The sequence below is a fragment of the Talpa occidentalis genome, unplaced genomic scaffold (genome assembly GCF_014898055.3).
Source record: "Talpa occidentalis isolate TD23 unplaced genomic scaffold, MPIMG_talOcc4v2.1, whole genome shotgun sequence".
NCBI classification, from domain to species: Eukaryota; Metazoa; Chordata; class Mammalia; order Eulipotyphla; family Talpidae; genus Talpa; species Talpa occidentalis.
This window is the reverse complement of record NW_026555331.1, coordinates 52,796,152-52,822,060: the sequence shown is the minus strand read 5'-3', so window position 1 is coordinate 52,822,060 and position 25,909 is coordinate 52,796,152. Positions and strand designations below refer to the sequence as shown.

The window sequence follows — 25,909 nt, the reverse complement described above, 5'->3', positions numbered from 1 at the left end:
CATTCCCTGGGTAGCCAGATTCATCTGGGAGCCATGCAAAGAGCTGTGAGAGAGGAGCTGTGACCCAGGACTGGGGGACACTGGGGAGAAAGGACTGGTGAAAGGTGGTGGGGATGAAAGTCCAGTACCGTAGTTTGGTGGAAATGGAAACTGCTGTGCATTTGCCTGGGGAATCCGGGGGTTGCTCATAGTTGCTGGGATACCACTAGGAGCCACCATGCTTGATGTCATATTCAATCCTTGTCCTCTCATCATCAGAGTTCGTTGCTGAACTTGCTGCTGCTGATGCATTTGTCTCTGTCGAAGATGCTGGTTCAGGATTTCCCTCTGTCTTTGGGCCAGCATCTGTGCATTAATAGGTGCCTGTGATGGGGGTGCAATATATGGAGGAAAACATTGGGGGCAGGCACAAAATGGAAAATGAAGTGCACATTAGAAATAAGATAACAAATGGTACTGTCCTGTGTAAAAATTACTTGGAAAATAAAATTACAGTGAAAGAACATTTTAGAGTTGCAAATTGGTTGAGAATGTAAGTTCCTAGATTCTGTAGACACTTTGATTATTCTGAAATCTTCCAAGGACTTACAAGGGTAAATTCAATGTTAATGTCAATTAACTTGAGACTCATGGTAAGAGGAAACAGTTAACTAAACTACCTCAGAGTAATACCAGTCTTGTCTATAAGAAGACTGTAATGTTAACTTTGCAGATTGCAGTTTAGATTCTCATTCAAGGGACATTCATGTTTAAAAAGAAAGCAAATCATTGTGCCGAAAGGTGGCCTGAAGCACTTCAGATAAGGCTAAACAGGAAGAAAAGGAACAGTAGGGAGAAAAGAGGACAGGAGTATACCAGAAAGCCAGGACAGAATGGGAAGAAGGGAGGCGGGATAAAGGCACCAGTGCTTGCTGCTAGTAAAAGACAGAGACTATTTATGGGTCCTGACAATACATAGTTGATCCTCTTTATTTGTGGATTTCATATCTGTGAATTTGTCTACTTGCTAACATTGATTTGTAAGCCCCAAACCAGTATTCACATGGCATAGAATTTGAGATGCCCAAGGTGCACATTGCCACCTGAAGGCAAGAAAAGGCCACAGTCTGACTTCTTGCTTCAGCTCCTACACTGTGACCAAGTGTCCTTTATGTGGGCTATTTATTCCACACTTTCATGTGCTTTTGTTGGTGATTCTCCTGTTTTGAAATGTCTCCCGAGAGCAGTGCTGAAGAGCTGCTAGTGTCCCTAATGAAGAGAGGCTGTGATGTGCCTTTGGAGAAAGTGTATTTGATGGGCTTTACTCACGATGAGTTACAGGGCTGTTGGTTCTGAGTTCAATGTTAATGAATTCACAATTTATATTAAATAAGGTGTCTTTAAACAGAAACACGCATAAACAAGGTTATGTGCTGATCAGCTAATGAAAATGTTGTGATCAGAGGTTCACAGGAACCTAACCCTTTAATTTTTCTAGGAATAACAGTACAATATTTACTAATTCCATATTTATTGTAACTCCATAGAATACAACAAAAGTAAATGAGAATCAACTATACCTAGTAAAAAAAATGGCACTGTTCAGAAGGGAAGAGAACTACAAAAACAACAGATTAGATAGACACCTTCAAGACATTATAGATCCACTGTGTTGATCTGAATCTTACGGCCTTGTAAGTTACTTTACAGGACATCAAGAGGAGAGAAGTGACAAGACAGTTGAATGCACACAGTGAAGGCTGATGGCTGCTCTGTTTCTTACCTGTGTTGGTACGCCAGGCCGCAAAGTCAAGTTGACATTTGAAACATTGCTGATTTGATTCATAAGTGGCTGGCGATTCTAAATATATACACACAAGAATTTTTTTTTTAACAGAATACATTCTATTTCAAATCACCTTCCCCAAGAAATTGTCCTCCCCAACCTACTATTTGCATGCTGTTGAATAGTGAAACCACATTTGCAACTGAATTTCCTTTAAAAAGTAAGTTATCAGTGAGGTTTCCCAATGCTTGTAACTGAGAAATTATTTCGGGCTGTTTGGAAAGCACACAGTTTGCAAGGGAGGAAGGGAGTGGAGTGATCAGAAAAGAAGGCCAAGAGAAAGACTGGAGGAAAAGCAGAGAGATGATAAAGCCTGCAGCATTACTGTTCATTATATGACAGAAATCTGTCTGGGCTTGCTTCAGTGAGAACACATCTTCTGAGCCAAGCGGACATTCCATAGAGCAGCACTACTACGCCACCACTCAGATATAGTGACTATTTTTGTCAATGAGATAGGACTAATGACAGAGACTATTGTTGTCCTGAGTGCTCATGTGGGGCTAGAAACCATGTTAACCCCATTAAACAGATACAGACTGCCTTATTCCATATAATGGCCCCATATTACAGATGTGAACACAGAAGCCCAGAGGACTCAAGTTTAGACTGCTAGTAAATAATAGAGCTGGAGGAAAAAAGGTTAGTTGTTATATGCTATAGTGGAGTTAGTAGAGATGAAAGAAAGGAAGGAAAACAGAAAGGAATATGAAAATTGTAGGGTTAACTTAGGAAAGTTTTCACTTTTGCAGGAAAGGAGGGAATGAGGTTTCAGTGCTTCAAAAGGACACATCACTATTGCGCCATCGCACGTTAGTCTTCCATCTGCCCCCTCCCATCACCACCCTGACTGTCCAAGCACCACAGAGTATACCTGCTGTGCTTGGAGGCGATGCTGCAGTTGAAGTCTCAGTTGGTTTGGCTGGTTCTGCACTAGGCCTGTGGGCCTGAGGCCTGGCCTGGGCTGCATACGGAGTGTGGCATAACTAGGTCGCTGTCCCATGGTGTGAAAGCTTGGGTCTTGCATGGGAGTATAGCTACCCTGGGCCATCTGTGCCTGAGATGCATACTGCTGGGGGAATACAGGGGCCTTCTGCTCCATCATGATGTTGGAATCCTGACTTGAGAACTGTTCTGGATCTACTGCTTGGCTCTGAGGAAAAAGTCCCAGATAACAAACAAATAAAATCACTAAGAACAACAAAGTAAGTAGAATGCTGTTTTCTCTGACTTAATATATTTGAAGTTTTTTGTATTGTACTGCCTAAAAAAAGGTACTTTTAGGGGCCTCCCTGGTGGTGCAAGGGGTTGAGATGCAACCTATGAAGCTATCCGCAGCCTCTGTAGCACAAGTTTGATCCCCAGCCAGGGAGTTGACCCACATGGTGCAGCAGACCTCTCCTGACTCGGCTGCTGCTCCCCTCAGCAGTGTATTTCAGTCGATCTGTCTGTTCTGTTCCCCACTCTGTCTCTAGTGAATCCTCTCACTCCCCACACCTCAGGCCTGTACCCTAGTTCTTGTATGCATAAATAAATAAATCTTTTTTAAAAAAGGTACTTTTAGCTTGACTCTTATTTCCCTGGAGAATGTAGCTTTATTCACTAGATTCAATGAAGCAGGGGTTGGGCCTAATGCCCAGCAATGTTTCTTCTAAGAGGAGATTCCAGAATGCTTCCTACTCACTCCACCAATCAGACACTTGGATATTAAAATGCAAATATCCTTTAGAAGTTTTAAGTTTGACTGGTTATCTACAAAATATGAATATTTATAAATCACTTTGATTAGACGATCACCTTGGTTCCTAGCTGGCATCAGCAGTGTTGGGGTCACCAGTACCATTATTCCCATTTTGTGGATTAGATAAGACTTGGAGACATGAACTGAATTTCAACAAGTCTATTCGGTTAATAAGTGGCAAGATCCAGTGCAATTTGTGATTTAGGATCTAAGTTCCTGGCTAGTGTGATGCACTGATCTTATTTAACTGTTTTCTGTGGTTATCAGAATTTCCCACAGGTATTGCCACCATCTTATTACCTGCTAGAATGTTATTTATTTGTTCTTTTTAAGGCTATCCTAACTATCTGGACAAGAATGGGACAGATGTAAAATCCAGAACTTCTTGAAGGGACAATACCTCAGACCCAGGTGACCTAAATGTCTACATGTAGAGTGGAAAGGGGCACCAGGCTAAGTCTCCTCTTCCTTCTCCTATGTCTAGAAGTAACTGCTACAAACCTCATGATGGAGGGAAGGATCTAGCAGCAAAAAACATCTCTCTGGTTTTCATTAGCCTAGTAACATCGGAGGCTTTCCTCAAAACTGCCTACCCACATTAGAGCAGTGACCTGGGGCCATCCAGTATCCTGGGCTAAGACCAGCAGGGCCCTGAAATCCACCTGTGAGAATGGAGTCCATTACCTTCCCCATTATGGTTTTTATTATGTGGATGGAGCCTATGTGGGGAAACAGATTACTGAATTACTGCTTTAACTACATACACAAAATAGTCCCAGAAGTTCAAACATTTACCCATCTTTAACAGAGAGAAATGTAATCTGGTAATTTCCATTTTTTAAAAAAACACACAACTCTGATGAGTATAATGCATATTTGCTAATCTGCATTTCTCCTGACTCCACCTGGTATAGTTCTGTAATTTAGTTTATTTTGCCTGTTATAATGATGGACTTGATGAGACAAAAATACAAAAACGTAAGTGGAAAAAAAAAGAAGACCAAAGATATTAAATAAAGAAATGACACCAGTTTTGATAAACACAATGGTGCCAGTCACTCAGCCACCCCAAGAATTACATTTTTAAATGTCACTGAGAGTCAGCTCATGGATAACAATACTGAGTGGTAAATTTTAACTGCCACTAAAAGCAAAGCACACCAGTCACACAGGAAGTATTTAAACTTCATTTTCCTTTCTTGATTTATTTCAGGTTATACCACGTAACCTCAAGTTATTTCTTTCCACTGCTGTTCTCAATATGAATTGACAAGCTTTAACTCCCACTTACATCTGCCGAACTATGGGAATGATAACAAGACTATTTTTAATGCTTCAGAGAAGTCTCCAATGACTCTGCATCTCTTTCTCACAGACCTTCATGACATATCATATGTCCAAGAAGCAGATCGGACACTAGAAGGTACTTTTAAGCAATAAGAAACAAAGACGACTCACGCTTAGTAAAGAAGACAGTAGCTGCTAGAATGTGATACAGTAAGCCAGGTTTCTTGCTTCATACAACTGTAGCTGTGTACCCTCAGAAAGTACTATACTATTTCATCAGACTTATTTATTATAGTACTGCTAGAAAGTACTCTTAAAGCAGACTCACTTCATGTAATCAACGGATCACTAGGAGAAGGAAAGCTAATAAGCACACTAAAATTGGTCAACTTTTTTATATTCCCATTTATGTCTAACTATTCCTAAAATGAGTTTGATTTATTAAAACCACACAAAGGTCACAATGACTAATGAACTGTAGCTATGTCTGAATTTACTTCTGCTAATTTACATACAAAGTATTGTTTTAGCACCAATAGCTTCCTATCACTAACCCACAAAAGTCAGACTAATGGGCAGTCACTGATGCTGGGTTTTTAGATGAAAAAGTTCCAGGTCACTGGGGCAGCAGTGTTCTGTTCTTAGTTTCTTTGCTTCTTGCTACTTGTATGCCCTTCCCTGTCATTAGATGAGTTTCTGTCCTTCGGTTCAATAACTCAAGTTTTTAAGTAAAGCTCATTCTCATTGTACATTCTTGGGTAAAAGTTTATGTGGGCATAACAAGGAGGGGAGAGAAAGAAAACAGAGCTAGCTCATTATGAGGTAAAAAAGGAACCAGACATCTTTGTGGCCCTGTGAGTGCTCACACCTCACCAATTTCCCTCTGCACGTACCTGGCTGACCAGTTCAGGTATTCCCAACGCTCTGTCAATCTCCTCCAGCCCATCGAAATTCCGCAAGGCCAAATAGAGTTGGTCCAGGAGTGCGCCCTCATCACTTGGAGACTCCGCTGCAGGATGTGGACACAGCAAGTCATCTGGAGAGCTGCCAAATGGCTGCCTGTAAAGAGAAAAACTTAATTTTAGGCCCCTGGAAAACCAGATCAGAGAATTTTTTTTTTCCCTTAAAGGTGAGAGTTGACTTGCAATACCACACTTCACCAGCCTGACACAGAACAAAATGACAACCCCCCCAAAATACATATTTCATACAATACCAAAAGACAGGTGAGACACAAATCTCAGCATCTGATATATGACTTTGATTTTGACTGTCTCTTCCATTTTAGAGAGGGCAAGACTGGGGGCAAGAGGTTGAACCATTTGTTGTAGGATTGGTGCAGGCAAACAATGAAAACCTGGGATTCTACCAGACCTATATGATTTCAGGGCCCACCTGCCCATTCTGTTTCTACAAATCTACCCTAAATCCTTACACTTTAACTGAAGTGATCAAAGACTTTTGTGATTTTAGTAGGAAAGACGAATTGACTGAACAGCCTTATTCTACAAGGCTATGTAACTCACCTGGGAGAAACTATAGAACTATCAGCATAAAAGCCATATTAGTTTTTTTTGAACTCATGTGTTGCTAGACTAAACCTGCCTGGACTAATAGGAAATTTCTTATGCATGCACAAGCAGAACTGTAAACATTTATTGAAAGCTTTCAAGATCATGGCTATTAGCCTTCCTGAGTTAGATATTAAGAAAAATCGATCACAAATTATACTTGTTGTTAAATAAAGTTATAGCTGATAAAACCCTAACACTAAACTGCAAATTTATGGCATATAAAACTCCTATAATTTAAATTAATTGGAAAATTGGGGGAGTTTTTAAAAAAGAATTTCTGATATTTATGTGTTCAAATAATAACAAAGGGGAATGGATACTTGCATTTTATCAAACCAGTCCAATTTCTATTTTTAGCATACTATATGATTGATGCTTTGGAGAAAATAAAAATTTATTGGTAAGTAGTTTCATTACTTACTTAGGTAAGAGTAAGTTCATTAAGGGATGAAGTTAGCTGTCTAACCCAGCTCAAGATGCCATGTAAAGACAGCTTAATATGCTATTTTGTCCTAGAACCTTTGAAATATTGAAGTGCTGAGAACTAAAACCAACAATTAATTTCAAACAGTTACAGTATGGTGCATCAGAGAACAATCTGTACTCTCCATTTATCCCTATGTTTAAAGAAAATCACCCACATGTACACTCTGCTGACGAGCTGATCCCTGTCTCCAACCCCACAATCCTGCTGCCCCAAGGCATCACAACCTAACTGTGCAGCTGTTGCCCCGGGCCAAGTGTCTGTGCCAATGACCCAGCCAGCTCTATGCATGAGTTCCTGTACTGCCAAAGGCCCCCACCAACACTCCCAGAGGCCTAGACTCTCATTTGGGGATCTTTCTGAACCTGCCTCTCCTCTCATCATTGCCTTGGTTCTCAGTGAGTCATCATGTACTGGAATAACTTCCCCACTGTCCTTCCTGTTTTTCTACCTCCACACTCTCCAGAATTAACTTTATAAGCACAAATCTGATCAGATCACTCCACTACTTCTACACTTAGGGAGTGGGAGGAAGGAGCTGACATAGAGAAGCAGCAACAAAAGGGAGAACAAGCATAGAAAAGTATGTCATGAAAGTAGAGAGGAGGAAATTCCCCAAAGAAGAATGACCATCATTTGGATGAGGTTAAGTTTCAGAAAAGAAAATGCTCAAGCGAGCCATGAATAGATGTCTACTGGCTAAATTCTTTTAGGCTCTGAGACTTCATTCCCCAAAGATGCTAGTTAAGTGAGGCTTTATATTATAATTTTCAACTTCCGTCTGTTCAGAAGCTTCATTCTTACACAACCACAACCCCCCAGCCCCCATCCCAGATTTCTCTGGACATGACAGGCTGAAGTGAAATCTACTCTTTCTTTTAGCTCCAGCAAAGTACATGGGTTCTGCAGGAAATCGAACTTCTCAGTTTTACATCTGACTGAAACCCAGTGTCAGAAGGAAGAGGAGGTGATGTCCTTTATCTTTGCAAGACAACTCCATCCTAGGAAAGACACACCCAGATTCTTACAGGAAAAAAAAATTGCAAATGCTTATTTGCATTTATCCAAATTTCTATATAGATAACCCATTTTAAAAAATAAAATCAAACTAATGCATGACACAGATCAAAAAGTAACTTTCCTGCTTCTAGTTTCTGCAATTTTCCTAAGATGATATTGTCAGGTTCCTTTTCTCAAAACACACTTTACTGAGCTAACTCAAAATTTTTTTTTTCAGTTCTCCCAGGAATATATCTAAGTCCTGGTGGTGGTAGAATTCAAAGACACATACACCTCAGCAGAGGTTAACCTTTCCCAACATAGTACCTATGATGACCTCCCTGTGAGTTCCAGCAACTCCGGGCTACTGATCTTTTACTGGAGTATGCCAATTTACCGGAATATGCCACCACAATCTTTTTTTTTTTTCCATTATTTTTTTTTATAATAAATTTTATTTTTATATTCCCCATACAATTGCAACCCCCTTATTTTGACCCAAATCCCTCCCCTCCCCGCCCCCCAACCCCATAGAGTGTCTCTGGTTCACTAATCTTTTACTGGAATATGCCACCACAATCCCATGATTTACCTTTCCATACTCCCCAATCTCTTTTCTATCTAAGAATATATTCTCCCCTCAGGTTTTTTTTTTTTAAGATTTATTTAAATCTTTTAAAGATTTATTTATTTATGCATACAAGAGCTGGGGTACAGGCCAGAGGTATGGGAGGTGAGAGGATTCACCAGATACAGAGTGGGGAACAGAAAAGGCAGAACAACTGAAATACACTGCTGAAGGGAGCAGCAGGCAAGTCAAGAGAGGTCTGTTACTCCATGTGGGTTGCTCCCTGGCCAGCCAGGGATCGAACTCTTGCTGAAGAGGCTGCGGACAGCTTCAGAGGTTGCATCTTTACCCCTTGCACCACCAGGGAGGCTCTCCCCTCAGGGTTTGATGTATCTTCTTCACAACCCTCCTGATCACACCCCCACCCCCACCACTCCAATACCACTAAGTGTACTATGTTGAATTAATATTGCCATTTATGTTAAAAACACCATAATGCTGTACTCAGTGAGAATAGATATAATCTCTGTTGACCCAGTATGTGAGCATAAAGAAAGGAAGTTTCCAGTTGGCAAAAACAAAAAGTTCTGATCTATCTGGGACAGTACTACCTTACAGTCAGAAAAATACAGTACTGTGGCTTGGTATTATAAATTTGGGAATATCATAAGTTCTATGACTTCCCTTCAAGACACCATAATATGCTTGGTTTATAAAAAATAGGGATCTGTACTTCTCATCCCAACTTTGTAAACGGCTGCCAACATAGTGAAGAAATTATTTTTCTATGTTTTGGACAATTACAAATATAGTTACAATTTAGATGTCTGTCAGATAAATACAATACTAAGACAAAGATGGAATTTAAAGGAATAACGGGACAAACATACACAGGTCTCAGGCAAAACGGTGAGTAGTAAGTTAGCAGAAGACAGACCCATCATAAGTAGAAATTTAATTTCCTGAAATCTACACTATTATTTCTGGATTAATAAGACAGTAAGAATGGTGATAAGAAGGGATTAGAAAACCTATCCCTACACAGCTAGACAATAAAAATATTATTGGTGATACTTATAAAGAGGATCCTAGAAAGCACTGCTTTTCTTTTATTACAAAATAGAGACACGGTTAGTCTTCGTTATCTATCACTTCTGAATTCCTGTAAACGATAAGTCTACCATAAAGGTGTTCCTAAATTTCTTTCAAACTGAATTACTCAACATGAAAGAGTAAGGTATGTGTCTAGAAAAACTGAAAAACACTTTAAAAGTGGTGAAATGTTTTGTTTTGTCCACACAGTTCTTAAACAAAGAAAACTGTCAGAGTAACTACAGCAATAACAAAACAGGGCAGTGCTGAGTCAAAGAAACTTGCACAGAAAACTGAACGAGCTTACTCTGCAGCGGGCCTCAGTTTCAACCCTGGAATTCTTTCATTTTTGTTTTAACAGAACTGTCATGTGTTTGGGCAACAGTCAAAAATTCTAACTTTCAGCCTAGTTTTCCCTAGGAACTAATCTTTGATATTTGATCCAATAACAACTATTAGGTGCTGGATTTAATTACTGCACTACAGTTTTATTATGTACAAGTTTCCATGGAAACAGATAGGTTTCTATCTGTTCTCTTTTACCAAATAAACATACTTAGGAAAAAAGCACAACACTCACTGACACCATAAAGTTAGACTCAAAGATCTGGAAGGCTAGAGAAAGTTCTGCAAGCACCAGCGCTGTGATTATTTATGTGATGCTCCATTCCCAAGCAAACCAGTGCAGAGCATTAAACACTGGCACTGGGTGGCTAGTCTGGGAGAAGCCCCTCTGACAGATGTCAGGGTTCCTTTATTTTCCACTGCCTCATTTCTACTCCAAATGCAGTGGGAGGGCAAGTGGTGCTGGCACCACCAGGCGTTCGTTAGAAATGCAGAATCCTGGGCCCTGCCCAGACCTGCCCTTTAATGAGCTTCCGGAGGAGGTTTGTTGGCACACTAGGGCTTGGAAAACATTTGTTTTTCCCCCTACATGAGCAGCTTACAGCTGCTGAGCATGCTTGCTTCCTCATCTCATTAAGATGGTCATTAAATCGTTTCTATAATCTTTTGGGTGAAATAACTAGTTCTCAACTTTTTCCCACATTTCCTATTGTTGGGTCCATAGACATCTGCTATTTTGCTTTTCAAAAACATCACTGTATTCCCTGAGTCCTTTATTACGCCCTTGATGCACATGGGCACACTGCACTTCTGAGTTGCAGGGCTGAGTATGACGAAAGCATCATACCACAGAACGGGACTCACCCGACACCAACCTGTGTTTTTTGAAAGACAAAAAGTTCTAGAAATGTATTCTACACTTACGAATTTCAGAAACTGTTGGTCTTTATTACTTGTGAACTTGATAAGAGTATATTTACACAATTTTAGATTACGATGATGCCTGAAAAATGAAAATGTCAGTCTGTAATCAGGTCCTCACTGAACTTCCAACCTCAACTATTTACATATGCACCTCAGGGTCACTTTTCATCAGTTGAAGTTTCTAACAAGTTTACTTTCTAGAAAACAACGCTGGAGCTTTTAAGTTCAAAGTTCTCACACTGCCTCTTGCTTAGGCTCCTGGCTCCCTGCCTCAGGATCCTCCCCCCTCATCCCCCATCAAGCAGCACCATCTTTTAGGTTTCAATATCACCTGTGCACTGATTGCTTCCTGTGCTTTGCTAAAAGCAGTATTATATATCTATATCTCACAACCGTGATATCAGCTTTGGAGGAAACAATGAAACTCTTAAAGCAGCAAACACAAAACAAAACAGCCTGTGAGCTAAAACTTGAACATTCCCTGAGCTCCTGGTGGCAGCTGTACCTGTACCCACTTGGCGGAAGAGAGCAGGAGGCTTCGTGCCACAGCGAAGTGACACGGCTAACCTGAAACTGCTGCCCTGAGCCGAATTCTTCAAAGGTTGGTATTTAAGACATATATAAATTTATTCTATTTCTAATCTACTCTTTACACCAAATCTTCTGAGACTACCTTTTACTATTAATATTTTGTAATGTAGTAAAATATACCTAAGGTAACACTAGACTGTTCTGTTACCCTAAGCATACTGTGTTGTTTCTGTGACTTCTAGGCCTCTGATTAAGATGCCTTTGCCAGCTGGACTGACTTCCTGACCACTTCTACCTCTTGAACTTACACCCTTTATTTAAGACTCTGAAACCTCCCCAAATCACCTCAGTTCAAATAGGGTTTATTTGCTCTATGACATTCATAGTGCACACTACCATATGCCTAAAACTTATGACCCACTTTCTTGGATCCCCTAGGTGAAGATGACTAACCTGTTTTGACTGGCGAAAGATGCCTGGTCTATAGGCAGGATGCTTTCTGGCCATGGGGCAGTCTGATTTGGAGGAGCTTGTTGTTGGCTATACTGAGGTCCCCCCATGTTCATCTCTAATTCAGTTGGCCCTAAAAAAGAAGAAAAAAATTTAAAAAATCTTACAACTCGTAATCAGGGAAGTATCTATTTTGCTATGCAATAAAAAGTGAAATGTCTGGCTTATATGAAAAAGACTGAAGCAATAATAATCAGGTAAAAACAATGAAGACAATTTTTATTTTGAGTATAAATAAAGGCAATAAATATGAAGACTGATGACCTACTTTGGAAATATCTAGGTCAACACTTATAAACCTTCTGCACTTTAGGACTCCTTATAGTCTTTAAAAAAACAAAAAGCTTTTGTTTATGTGGATTAAATCTTATTGATATTTTACTCTACTGGAAATTCAACATGGGAAATAGAAAAATTTAACTTCATAAAAATCATCATAATAAATCCATTATATTTTAAAACAAACAAGATTTTTTTGAGATGGGGCAAACTATTAAGCAATTTAATAGATTAATTATCTCAGGTAAAAGATATTTTTTAGAAATTTATGACTTCGTAGTTCATAATCAAAGAGTTACAGAATGAGGTAGTTAAAAAATATACGGATAGCTTCACAAATTGGCAGGGGCCATGCTAATCAATTCTGCATCACTTCAATTTTAGTATATGTGCTGTAAAAAGCAAGCACCACAAACAAGGTTTTTTTTTAAAGTGGATTGTAGTACACTTTTGCAAATTAACATCTGGATTGACAGTAGAAAGCCAGAATCTCCTATCTATTTTCACCTTCTATCCATCCAGTCCATCCATGTGTGATACCACACAGCACGCAAATTTTGGAACTCTATTGTACAGCATGAGAGAATGAGTGTGAAGAAGGCTATCAGTGCCTTAGCATTAAGTGAAGTGGAGCAAAATAGAGGCCCAGACAACTCAGATATGTGGTGTCTTGGAAGTTCTTTTCAGAGTAAAGCTAATGGCTGGTAAGAACTTTCAGTGATGTTTTGTTATCACTGTATATAAATCTGTCTTCCATTATACTAGATTATTTTCTGTTGAATTTTGGCATTTTAAAATTTATTAAAAATTGGAGAAACTTAGCTCCTCAATAAAGCTAATAGAGCCATATTCTAACCTCAAAAATCAGGTGCCCTTCAGTGAAGAAAGACTGAAGATAAATTAATATTTCTGGATATAAGGGATTTATTATAATTTTAAATGAATGAATATTTTTTTAAGTTCCTAGTTAAATTTGCATGAAAATTTGGTCATTTTTTTAGCATTTTTGTGCAAGCCTCAAATTATATAAATTTATGTTTGGTAACCACTAATTAATTCGAAACACTTTCAATGTAGAATGTCATCTCTCAGAAACAAAAGCCAAAATATACTAAGCAATTAAATAACTGGGTAAGAAAACTGATGCCAGAGGCAGGATGAGAATTCTGCATTATCTTGTCAAAACAACCCTGGCATCATTCCACTGATGATTTAGCTCTTACTCATTGTGCAATATCTAAGTATAAGAAAAAGTACACAAACATTAACTTATCAGAATATGCTAATGTACAAGATAAGAGGAAGGTTAGTATGTCAATGATTAAGAAAATAATTGCAAATATGAATTACACAGACCATTTTTAAAATAACTTTTATTGAAATAGTTCACATATCATACAATCCAACCATTAAGCATGTACAATTCAGTGTGTTTTGGTATATTTAAAAAATTGTACAATCATCGCTACTATTGATTTAAAAACATTTTTTCATTCCCCCCCAAAAGAAACTCTTAGGCATCACTCACTATTTCTCCCCAGACCCACAGTTCTAAGCAACCACAAATCTAATTTCTGCCCACTTATGTTTACCTATTCTGGACATTTCACATAGATGGTATCATATAATATATCAGACGATTAATTTTAATAATATAAACTGTATCCAAATAGAATTCTAGTGACCCTCACATTTCATGAGATGTTCTATCTCAGGGGAGAGTCTGGTTTAATAGTCTAGCCTACTGGTCCAGAAAATGCATTGTAAGATACTGAGATAACTCTGATGATAACCCAGAGTTAGGAACCAATGTTGTATCACTGAAATATATCTCTAAAAATAGTATATACACAACATTTATAATGTGACACTCTACTGCCCCCCAAAGCTGAAATTAGATGACTTAAATTTGAAAATAAAACAAAGACAATTGACTTCCTTAAATAATTGGAGAACCTTTCAGATTCTATGATTCTACAGAGTTCCAGCAAAATCCCATCATCTCAGCATGGTATACTGGGATCATCTAAATTGCAAATTAGGAGAATGCCTTGAAACTTATGGAGTTGTTACTCTCTTCCTAGAAAGGGTAGAAATTAAAGCAAAAAGTACTGGAAGCATCTTACCTATGTTCATGACCTGAGACTGAAGCATCTGTCTTTGGCCAGGCTGGCTGTTGGGTCTCATGGGGATGCTGGCTGTTGGGTTCCGAATCATACCTCCTTGAATTGGCCGGTTCATGGCACTGGTGGTGGCTGCGCAGGTGACTCTCACAGCAGAAGTCTGTGGTGCCCATTCCCCAGATGGTATGTTGGGCCGGGCAGCATTACTACTAATCATCCCTGCAGGCAAGCCAAAGAAAACTGAGAGATGAAGTAACTGAAAACATAATCAGCATGTATGAACACCAGATGATCTAACTCTGTACAAGACAATCATTCTGTAATATACAGTTAGTCTGACAACTAACTCCCTCATTGGGACAGACGTGGGCCTGTGGCTAAGAAGTAAGAATTGGCAATTACTACAAAGTTTTTCACAACATGGACTTATATTCTTTATAGTTCGGAAAAGCTGTTAAAATTGTTCCCATATGTACTCAGAAACAGGTGCTGTTGCATGTGGATAACCCCAACTTCCTTCCTCAGGAAGTGAATCACATTAGCTGATATACACGTCAACGCTTTACTTTCCAAAACGGAGGTGAAACTTAGAGGAACAAGGTAAAAACTGATAATCAATATTCTGATTATAAACCAAAATCACAGAGAAAATCCCATAAAGCATATGCCAGATTTTTAAATCCCTGAATTTCTGCCAGAGCATTTTAATTTGTTGTAAGCTTCAAAACTGACACAGGTAGCCCCTAAAACATGGGGAAATTACAGGATCTTTTTGGTATTTACTTCATTTATTTACAGCCAAGGCCAAGAAACTCTTACTTCAATATGCCTGAATCACTATATTCCTCATTATACACAGATGTATAATGGGTTCAGACAGATTGTAAAAATCCTTTGATATTTGTTAACAGTTCTCTGACCACATATAACACTAAGAGCACAAGACTGACAAGTCTATCAAGTGTTTGTTTTATCTTTAAATAAAAGATAAAACAATGCTGGCTATGGTCACATATTTGCTAATACTTGATATTCTAATGAGGAAAAACCCACAAACAAGAACCTTTCAATTTCAAGAGCTTAATGATGGATGCATAAGACTTCTACTTTTGAAAACCTGGCTTGCTTTCATTTACTTTAACCATGATAAACACCTAAAAACAGTTATGTTTAAGAAATGAGAGGATATGAATTCTCATTTCACTAGTTAAGATTAATGGTGAAGAGTAATTAGATTGAAAAAATTAGAATATTATTATTTTAAAAAACATTTTGAGATTAGATTTGAACTATGCAAAGGTATTATGGGTGAATAGGCATTTTATTTTTCTAAAATTCTGTTCTCTAAATTCTCTAAATGATATGACAAGGTTCTAGAAAGCCTAGAAAGCAGAAAGGGAAAATAATTCATAATTCAACAATATCCGTGCAACTATAGAGTGGAGTAGTTTCTTTTAATCTTTTTCTTTTCTTGGAAATGAAACACAGGTATTATATGATCTTCCTCACCTTTACACTGAATCTGAATATAGGTATATCCCCTAAATTCCTACGTCAGAGTCCTAAAGAACTCAGAATTTCCTGTATTCTGCTAAGAAGGAGTAAAAATTCTAATAAATACTTTGCTCCTTTTTATTTACAGAATTTTATATAAATCAGTACTTCATTTATATAAGTCAATTCTTTATCTTAAAAATAAATGTAGGTAAGTCTTGAAGTAGAACAAATTAATTTGGCACTGTTTCTGTGGCTATGTAAATTAGTGAAGTAGCCAGTGCCCAGCACATATAGTAGGCACCCAGTAAGTATTTGTTGAATGAATAAATTATTTTAACACAGCACATATCACATTTCTCACTTATAACAATCTAAATATGACGTGTATACAGTAATTACACACTATAATAAAAAAAAATTAAACACCTGCAAGTATAAGTTCTTATCATCTCTATTTCTTTCAGTACCTTGTTCTCTAGTACCTTGTTGTCTAGTACATCATACAAACAAAGGAAGAAAGCTGTAAATTGTTAGCAGCACTTCATTAGAAAACTCAGCAAATTACTAGAAACAGTGTAGTAGCAATCAGTGCTGCCACAATGATTTCTAACCTGAATTGGATGAAAGTTTGGGAATGTGGTAGCTGACATGGCAGTGATTACCACTTAGGAAATGTGCTTGGACAGTTTGCCAGACACCTTAAATTATAGCAAGTCATGGTCCAAACTACATGACAGGCAACTTTACACATCTTCAAAAATGGAGTCCTAGACCAGTTACTACTAGGCCAGACATACTACCATTTAAAATTTGTTATTTTTAGTATTTTTCTGAGTGAGAAACTTTGTAAGTATGAAAGGTTGGTTGAATTTTAAACTTTCATTTTTAAATTCTCCAAACATAAATCACCAACAGGAGACACTGGGACTATTAAGATAATTATCATAGGATAGAAAGTATCAAATTATTTTACACATATCATAACAGTCTAGAATAGTAAATGAAATAGCATTAATAATTAGAAACCTCATCCTGTAATGATGACAGAATAAAATGCTTTTTGTTGCTTCATAGGCCATTCTCACAAAAAAAATTCATAGAATTTTCTTATATTCAAATGTTAGTTTCTAACATTAAAAAAATCCACTTCAAATAGTCCACTAGTTTGATGTGGATAAATACGTCACTTAGTTAAATAACCCACCAATAAAGTAAATAGTGCATTTGAGCCCTTACCTGTGCTACTGTTCCCTAAATTTCCTTGGTTTCCTATCATCCCTTGATTACCCATCATTCCTGGCTGAGGAATCACTGAGTAGGGACTATTGTTTCTGATTGGTGGGAAAGGTCCAGCACCAGTTGGGCTTTGCAATGTGATGTCAAGTGGTAAATTCTGGTTTGGCAATAACCTGCCCAGTTGCCCTGGTCGTGGGTTATTAAAAGCTAAGGAGAAAACAAATGAAAATTGAAGGTTAATATAGGATAATAGAAAAGAGTAACAGAAGTAGTGTCAGGGAAAATGTGGTCTGTAAAATAACAAATATATATATGTATATATATACATATATATATATATATATATATATACACATCAGGGACCAATAGTCTAAATAAAAAACAAATTCACAGATTAAAAAAATGCAGTGCCAAAAACGCAGATTCATAATCTAATCAAGTCTCCAAATTCTTTTCAATCTTGAAAAAAAAGTCTATTATTTTTCTCCTTCTGTACTAATTTCTAATATTCAATTTAACTTGCTAAAAGTAAACCACTAATATAGTTTTATTTATAATGCTACACGAACTTAAGACTAATGTTTTCTCAGTTATGAAGCTATGAACATCTCGTGCATATAGCATCGAATCCAAACAACACATGTGGTTTGAATGTTAGAAAACCATTTATTAACTGAACTTTCTCAGGAGTAATTAGGTTACAAGTGGCTACTTTCATTGGAATTAAAATCTTTAAGTGTGAACTCAGTTATATGAAATTAGTATTAAATCAAAGCTTTAGGGTCCTATTTAATTTTCCAAGTACAATTTCTTCAAATTGTGGACAGATGATTTTTAGTTAGTTCACAAGAATTTATTGGGTACTAAGCACTATACCAGTGTACTGTTCTATCACATTGACAACAACCAGTAATTTGATAACATTACACTTTAAGATACAAAGATATTATGAATTACAACTTAAAAAACAGTATCAAGTACTTTATTTTCTCTTATATTAACAGTATGAAATTGATCAAAGAAAACAAAAAAATAAGCTCTTAACAGATATAAAATATTCAGCAGAATTAAGACTTGGAATGAAAATCATATATACGCTTAACCATGATTTCATCAAGTTTAGTTACCTGGTTACCATTCACTAATCTAATGTCATTAGGAGGCACTTATAAAGGAGGTCCCACAGCCCTTCGGTTACTCCTCTGGTTTATGAGCATAAACTGTCTAGTGTGTTTCTTTCTTACTTCGTAGGGTCCATGAGACCCTCCCTTCTCCAAGAAATAGGTAGGTCTGAGAGGTAACAAGCAAAAACTCATCTCTGTTTTATCCTTTTCAGAATGATCAGGAATCACTTGAGAAAATATCTAATAATTAAATATATGTGATTTGGTTGATGATTGTCATTTCTGGTTTGAGAACTGTATTTAAAGAGGGAAAAAAATCATTCTGTTCATGAATTCTGGTTCATGAATATCTTTCCACAAATTATGGCCCTGGTGTAGGAAAGATATTTTATTTAAAACGATTGGACAAATTCAGGTAGCTATCAGATTTGTAAACTTAGTGTTTATAAGAAAAATCAAAGACTTTATCTTAAACTTACAAATGTATAAAATAAAAAGAATTTTAAAAAGTATTATATGAAATTTTATATTTTAGAAATAGTCTACAGTCTTCTTTATATCAAACTAAACTTAAAATGCAACCAGAAAACATTTATTCAATAAAGTTCTTCATAGAACTGGTATTTAACTGAGGATTCCAAAGAGACAGGACATACTTAATGTGTGTAGCCCTTTCACATATATTGATTAAGGATTTTGAGAAGAAATTTTTAAATAGTATATTATACCTAAAAGCCAGCATAATTCTCTAATTTTCCATATTTTATTCTGTTACATATTAAAATGCATACAATCTATCTTAAACTCCATTTCTGAAGGCAGTAACTTAAAGAGATATATGACAATCATCCAAATAAATTTATCTATGTGGATCAATTTCGCTCCATGGTGATTAAATTAACCACAAGAAAATGTTGGGAAGCTGTGTTCACTAGAATCAATTCTGAATACTGTTTTGAAGGACCAGGACAGTAGATGGTGCTATTTGACCATCAAAACCTTGAAGTGATTAAGCTATCGGCATCAGATTTTAATAATCCTTATTATTGATGGCGATTCTACAGGAATTTCTTGGCATAACCATCAGGATCTCATACTCACTGCTCTGTGAAATTCGCAGTGTTTTCTGGGCTCCAACAGGTGTGACAGGGCTGTTCTCAGCTGTGAGTTGCATGAGGTCATTAATGATGGCTTGCTTGTCAACTGATCCAGCAGGGGCGCCTGGCCTCGTGTCTGGGAAAAGCTGTGGTAATTGACTATTCTGCAAATCATCCAAAATCTCCTCCAAGTTGTCCAGCTCACTGCCAGGCTGCAGTTAACAAACAGAAGAGTTTATCCAGTTCACTCCAGGAGTGGGCACCACAGGCCCATTTGCAATCACAGACCTAACTAGAATAGGACACCAAAGTGTATACATCTACATGTACTTCAGGTGGAACAGTTAATTGATCATCTTTAAAAAAAAAATTAAATTGACAAAGGACAAACAATTTAATCTCTTGCCCTCAAGTTCCTCATCTGTAAGAACAAAGATGACTGAATTAGAAAGCTCTCTTCCAGCACTGTGATTTATTGGCAATTTATAAATCCCCCTTTATTTTATGCTAATTATCCAATTAACCACAAGTATGTATATTTCCAATTAACTGAGTATGTATTATGACTTAAAGAGTCTAGGCCTGGGTTTTGTGGTTAAATGTCCCCATGAAATAACAAATAACAGATTGGTGCAAAAACAGGACTCAAATTTATACTCTATCATTATTTAGTCCTTTTAGAGCTTTTTTTTAAAGGGTGAAGATACAAAATAAATTTTACATAACCACAAACTAGTGTTTTCAACTTGGGTGGTGTTTTTTTTTTTCTTGCTTGCACTTTCAGTTTCAAGTAACACTGGCTTTCTCAGTCACTTACCAGTTTAGATGACAAAATGTAGGGAAGCAAGGCAGAAATGGGTTGTCCTTAAACACAGCCTCTATTAACCTCACTTCATAGAAGTCACAAAAAATATTTCTTAGAACTTTTCCCTTTTTAAAAATAATTTCATTTCCATTACCAACATTAAAACAATAAGTTAAATATCACCGCTATTCCATCCCTAATCCTCTTCTTCAGAAGGCACAACTGATTTTAAATTATTTTAACCAGAAGATATCGACATTCCAAGTATTTAAAATCAAGCAGTGCCTACCACATAAGAAAATGACTAAGTTACATGCTAGGTTATTTTCTATTGAAGAAAGTGTTAAAAATGATTCTCTTGATGTGCAGGTAGAAAAACACGTTAGGCAATTTCACTGGACGGACTTTGAATCCTTGACTGTGACCAACCCTTTGCCTACACTGGGAATTCAAATGAAATCATTTACATCTGATATGAGAGATATTTAAAGCAGAATGGTTTAGTTTTTATTCTACATATAATTCCTATTTCCCACAAAGAGGCTGACTTTGCTGAGGTTTTGCAATTTATGGCAAATGTAATACCTGTATAGGAAGTCTTTTTTTTTAAGACTGAGGTAACTAAAAATGACTTACTGTATATAATTTAGGGGAATAGGCTCATACTTTCTCAAATGTATGTCACCATACCACACCCACTACCCAAGCACCTATAGTCCTTTTCTGGCCATACATCTCAAGTTTGCAAGGATAAGTAGAAGTGACATTTTGTTTGATTTTTGTTTGGAGTCAACCAGCTTAGCAATAACTTGGAGATTCATTTTCCAGGAATACTTAATGTTCTTTTAGAGCAATTATAAGACCACTTTCTAGTTAATCTATCTATTCATTTCTAAAAGAAGAATAGATAATAGGAAAGATACATCATAGCTAACAGTTTCCAAAGTTAGCAAAGAAAGTATAAACAGACAAAATGATCCTTAAATATCCTTAGGAAGGCACCACACTGTATATCCTCTTCAGAGGCAACACAGTTTGTCCTCTAGAGTGGAAGCAAATCACTACTTCTTTGGCTGAGTCCTAAATGACGTGTAGGCACCTAGTTGAATTTAAAAACGAGTGGCTACATTTTCATACTGGAAGAACCACAAGGGAATCAAAATTCAGTAAACTCTTGTCACCAATTTCATGATCATTCTGCTAGGGTATATGCTGATTGGGTTGAACAGTGGTCAAAACTTCTCACACTACTTAAACAACCTCTTCCTTTTTTCCTGAATGCATTCACTTTCTATGTAAGTATAATGTACATGTAAAATGATTTCCTTATACAGCTATATATCATGTTTTGTTGAATACAAAAGGTATAAACATCAGCATAAACATTTAAATACTTATTGCTTTCTGAGGCCAGTGCCTGGAACACGGTAATGAACATTCAGGCAATGTGATGAATTCCTTTCACCATATTAAATGGTACTTTAAAAAATTGTGTGGTAAATATCCTGATGGCTGTATCATGAAAATAGCATTAGAGATAAGAGATTCTAATAAACTGTAAAGTTTATTTCTGTCCTATGAAACCAAGTTTCCCTACTTCAATGCTGCTTTATGTAGAATTTAAAAAAAGTGGTACTAACATCAGAACGGGTGGGGCGAGCACAAGGGACCAAGTGATGGTTCACAGGTGATGTGGTGGTGGGATATTTAGGGGGACTACACCTGAGGGGAGAAATCAAATACTGTAAAAATATGAACAATGTAAAAAATTTTAAGAAGTAATAAAAGGAAAAAAAATGGACTTTAGCACTCTGTGTGTGGTGGTAAAGGAGGTAGGCTATAACCATTTGCTTCTTGAGAAAGTTTTGTTAAGACTGCCTTGGATGAAAAACATCCACTAAAAAAATATGTGTTACATAAACAATAATAAAAATATATTATTTTCCTTAATGGATACTATTATATTTGTCCCAACCTAGATAAAAGAAAGTTTTTACAATATAGATTAATGACCATCTGGGTTTAGAGTCCCCCATTTTTTTTTTTTTTTTATGTATGGTGATTTTAACTGTGTTTACAAAGTTGTGCAACCGTCACCACCATTTAATTCTATTTTTTATTTTTATTTATTTTTATTTTTTATTTTATTTATACAAGAACCGGGGTACAGTCAGAAACGCAGGACTGTGAGAGAATTCACCAGAGCCAGAGTGGGGAACAGAACAGGCAGACTGATGAAGTACACTGCTGAGGGGAGCAACGAGCTCGGCAGGAGAGGTCTGCGCGCCATGTGGGACCCTCGCCGGTGGCCGGGGATCAAACCGGTGCTGCAGAGGCTGCGGAGAGCTTCGCAGCCCAGCGCTGAACAGCTGCGCTACCAGGGGAGGCCCGCCCCATTTTCTTTATACCTTTAATCTTTTGACATAAGTACAAATAAACTGTAAGCCTTGAAGCAAAATAATTTTGAAGAGAAAAATCTTAAAGAGAAAAATAACTATGTATCATAGTTTCAAAGAGTCTAATGACAGGACTCATGATTCTTCCCCAGTAGTCCACTCATGTCTAATGAGTTTAAAATAAATTTAATGTTCTACATATAAATAATTTGAATAGTTTGAATCAATCTATTGTTTTTATTTGAAATAATTAGACATTTAAAATCTATTATTTTCCTGATTATTTTAAAAAAGCATGAATTGAAAACCAATTTTTAAATTTTACTATGCTACTTCAGGTGATCAAATTCAACTGTAGCATAGTCTAGCTCTGACAAGTAACTAAACATATGACTTAAGAAAGCAACGCAGGGCCTCCCCGGTGGTGCAGCGGTTGAGCGCTGGGTTGCAAAGCTGCCCGCAGCCTCTGCGGCGGCGGTTCGATCCCCGGCTGCTCCCCGGCCACCAGAGGAGGGTCCCACATGACGTGCAGACCTCTCCTGCCGCCCGCTGCTCCCCTCAGCAGTGTACTTCGGTCCTTCTGCCTGTTCTGCTCCCGGCTCTGGCGAATTCTCTCGCCCTCCTGCACTTCTGACTGTACCCAGTGCGTGTATAAATAAATAAATAAATAAATACTTAAAAAAAAAAAAGAAAAAAAGAAAGCAAGGCAGGTGTTTATTCAAAAGGAATTGGTTGTTTGGAGTCTCAGAACTATGGACATTAAATTCATTTAGCTAACCATAAGAAAAATGCACTATGAAACTTTCCTTATTAAAGAAAATAATGCCTTGCCCACGTTTATTTCTTGTTAATTTTTGGAGTGCACAGTTAACATTACTCTAACTGCCTTCAGTTTACTTTAAATGTTCTTCTTCACGGAGGTCATGTTCAGAATGTCTATTTCCCTTGCCCCTTTAGTTGTTTAGCAAGAAAATTCGATGACTAAAACATTTTCCTCTGTAGTCATGTAAGTTCTGGAAGGGAGGGATGTCATCACATGGAATTACTGATCAAATTTTGGAAGCTTTAATTCTCATCAAAAGTTCTTCTAGTCTCTATCCACTTTGTTAGGCAAGATTTCTTCACAAGACAAAAAGATTAATGCCTTCCTTTAAAATGCTTTGCCAAGATACTTCAAAGTTTTGCTTAGGCATCTATTTGAATGCTCAAATTAGCCACATCAATTTGAATAGTTAAACTATTTCTGGCAGAAAATGAGTCAGAAAGATTTTTATAAAAGTTCTACAAAATGAAAATTAGACTTGATTTCTTTAATTTTTCTGGTTTTATGAATTTTTCATGTGTCAAATCCACTTCTTTTCTGAAGCAAATATAAAGAGCATGTGCATTTTAATAGCCCAAGTTTCTAATAATTTACAAAAGAGCTTTACAAAATTTTAAATAAAAAATGTAATGTTACTACACTTACCGAACATAACATTTTTAAAAATGATAATATAATTTTACATTTGTAGGGAGGTTTTCAGGATACTGCCAGTTTAAAAAATATGGGTTGTTTTTCGAATGGAACAAATAATAGGAGGAGATTCTTTTTAAACCATTTCTAAGGCCTCATCATAAATGGCCCTGTAGCATTAGAAAGAATGAGTATCATCTGGTCATGTTCCATTGTGCTAATAAGTACATAACTTAGAAGTCAGTAAACACATTGAAAATTTTTCTGCCACTGTTTCCTGTTGGTTACGAAATGCTGTAGAAACAAATGTTGTTTAAATACCCAGTAAAGATGCTATTTTGGGTTTAACAGTGCCATTGAAGTACTTCTGTCCTTAATAAGTTAGTGATAGGCTAAACACACTCAGCTAATGGCTCTTTTCTGAGTCAAAATTACAAGACAGTTAGCTGCAATTCAGGCTCCTTAACAGTTTACTTGACAAAAAAATTTGTTACATTCCCTTGAAAGGAAAAAAAAAACCTTCAGTAAAAGTGTATGGCAGTTAACAGGAGCCACAATTAATCTGGACTTAGGAATAGTAAAGGAGAGTAGAGGTGAAAATCGCTTTTTTTTCGTAAAGTAAGTCATTCTAGCTTTGATCTAAATTTAGGTAATGCATACTTCCTGTGGTAACCTTTCTTTTCAAGTTGCAATGTTTTTGATGTTAAAATTGCTCTGAAGTAGTATTTTTGGTGGAGTTTTAAAATGGGAATGGATGGAGGGTGAGACCAGGGGCTGGGTTTCATTAAGAAAAAAATACTTACTGTATGTGTGTGTGCACACTATTTTTTGGCTCACCCAAAATAACAGATTTGTGCTCATTACACTCTGGGCTTTATGTTCTCTAGGTGAAACAATTTTGATTAGAAAATTGTTTCTCATAAACAAGAATCAGAAACTACAAGTGACTCTAGGACTGTATTTTTTTTTTTTAAACTTCTTTTGTCATTAGTTTTTTTGTCTGTTAGGGTAATCATATATCTAAATATAGGAATGCCAAACAGTGTCCCCCTTCCCTGACCCTTTAATTCCCTAGGGCCTCAGGCATGGGATAGAAATAAATTCTGTTTATGGAGGGAGGGGCCAGTCACTTAGCCATTAAGCTAAGGTGGACCTCATGAGTCACCATCTTGCCCTCTAGCATGTGTCAAGAGACTGAGTGACAGTATCTGTGCCTGCCACTCTGAACTGCCACTAGCTCTGGATATTCTAATCTAGCAAACCTCAAAAGATTAAAACATTTACAGTTGTCAATTTGGTTTTACGCTCCACTTTATCTAAGGCATTGCTATTAGTTTTCTGTTGAGACTCTGGCTTCCTCTGCCTGATGACTATACAGCATTACAGAACAACACTATCATAGAAGTTTAAGGATTAATTACCAAAAATGTTTATATAACCAGGCTGTTTCCCATGTGAAAGGCACAAAGGCTTGAAAAATCATATCTGCCTTAGTGGAATGGTAGCAGCTGTCAAGACATCTAAGTGAAAGAAACAAAGGCTGTGAAGTGCTTAGAACCACGATGGAGGCAGCTCGAAGGCATGAGTGGCCTCTGTTTTCCTGATTAGGATCCTAGACTTGCTTCTGCTGACTCAGTGGAATTCAAGGTTATAGTAAGGGGGTGCTTCTCTCTGCTCTCTCCATCCACAACTAGTCTGAGAAGACAGTTGATAAAAATTTCAAGGACAAATAGGCCAACAATTGGCCTCTACAGCTTCTTCACTTCTGAACCACGCATGACTTAAAAGACTGAAGTTAAGGGCAGTGTGCAAGGATTAGAGGGAGAGCTGATAGCGTGGGGTGAAGTCTTGGATCATTAACTCAGTCACTGATTCCCCAGGAAATACCTTATGCTAAGCTATTATGTCAGTAATAACTTTTTTTAAATGAAGGAAAATATTAAATGGTTTCTATTTTCCCTGTGATGTCATTATCTCCTTAGTACATCATCGAGAATGATTCTGAGTAGGAATTAA

The 25,909-nt window shown here is 37.1% G+C and overlaps 1 protein-coding gene and 1 pseudogene across 12 annotated transcripts in view; both read right to left on the bottom strand.

The window, feature by feature from the left end:
- Positions 1-25,909, bottom strand: part of NCOA2 (nuclear receptor coactivator 2) — a 265,641-nt gene that overhangs the window by 12,157 nt on the left and 227,575 nt on the right. For all 12 annotated transcript variants that reach the window (XM_054692193.1, XM_037505522.2, XM_037505514.2 and 9 more), the window contains 8 exons: positions 19,241-19,448; positions 17,016-17,222; positions 14,286-14,501; positions 11,824-11,953; positions 5,747-5,912; positions 2,700-2,978; positions 1,763-1,840; positions 129-363 (listed from right to left, as the gene is read on the bottom strand). In XM_054692193.1, the coding sequence (XP_054548168.1) occupies positions 129-363; positions 1,763-1,840; positions 2,700-2,978; positions 5,747-5,912; positions 11,824-11,953; positions 14,286-14,501; positions 17,016-17,222; positions 19,241-19,448 (1,519 nt within the window). The remainder of the gene's footprint in view (positions 1-128; positions 364-1,762; positions 1,841-2,699; positions 2,979-5,746; positions 5,913-11,823; positions 11,954-14,285; positions 14,502-17,015; positions 17,223-19,240; positions 19,449-25,909) is intronic.
- On the bottom strand, positions 12,476-12,568 carry LOC119251819 (U6 spliceosomal RNA; annotated as a pseudogene).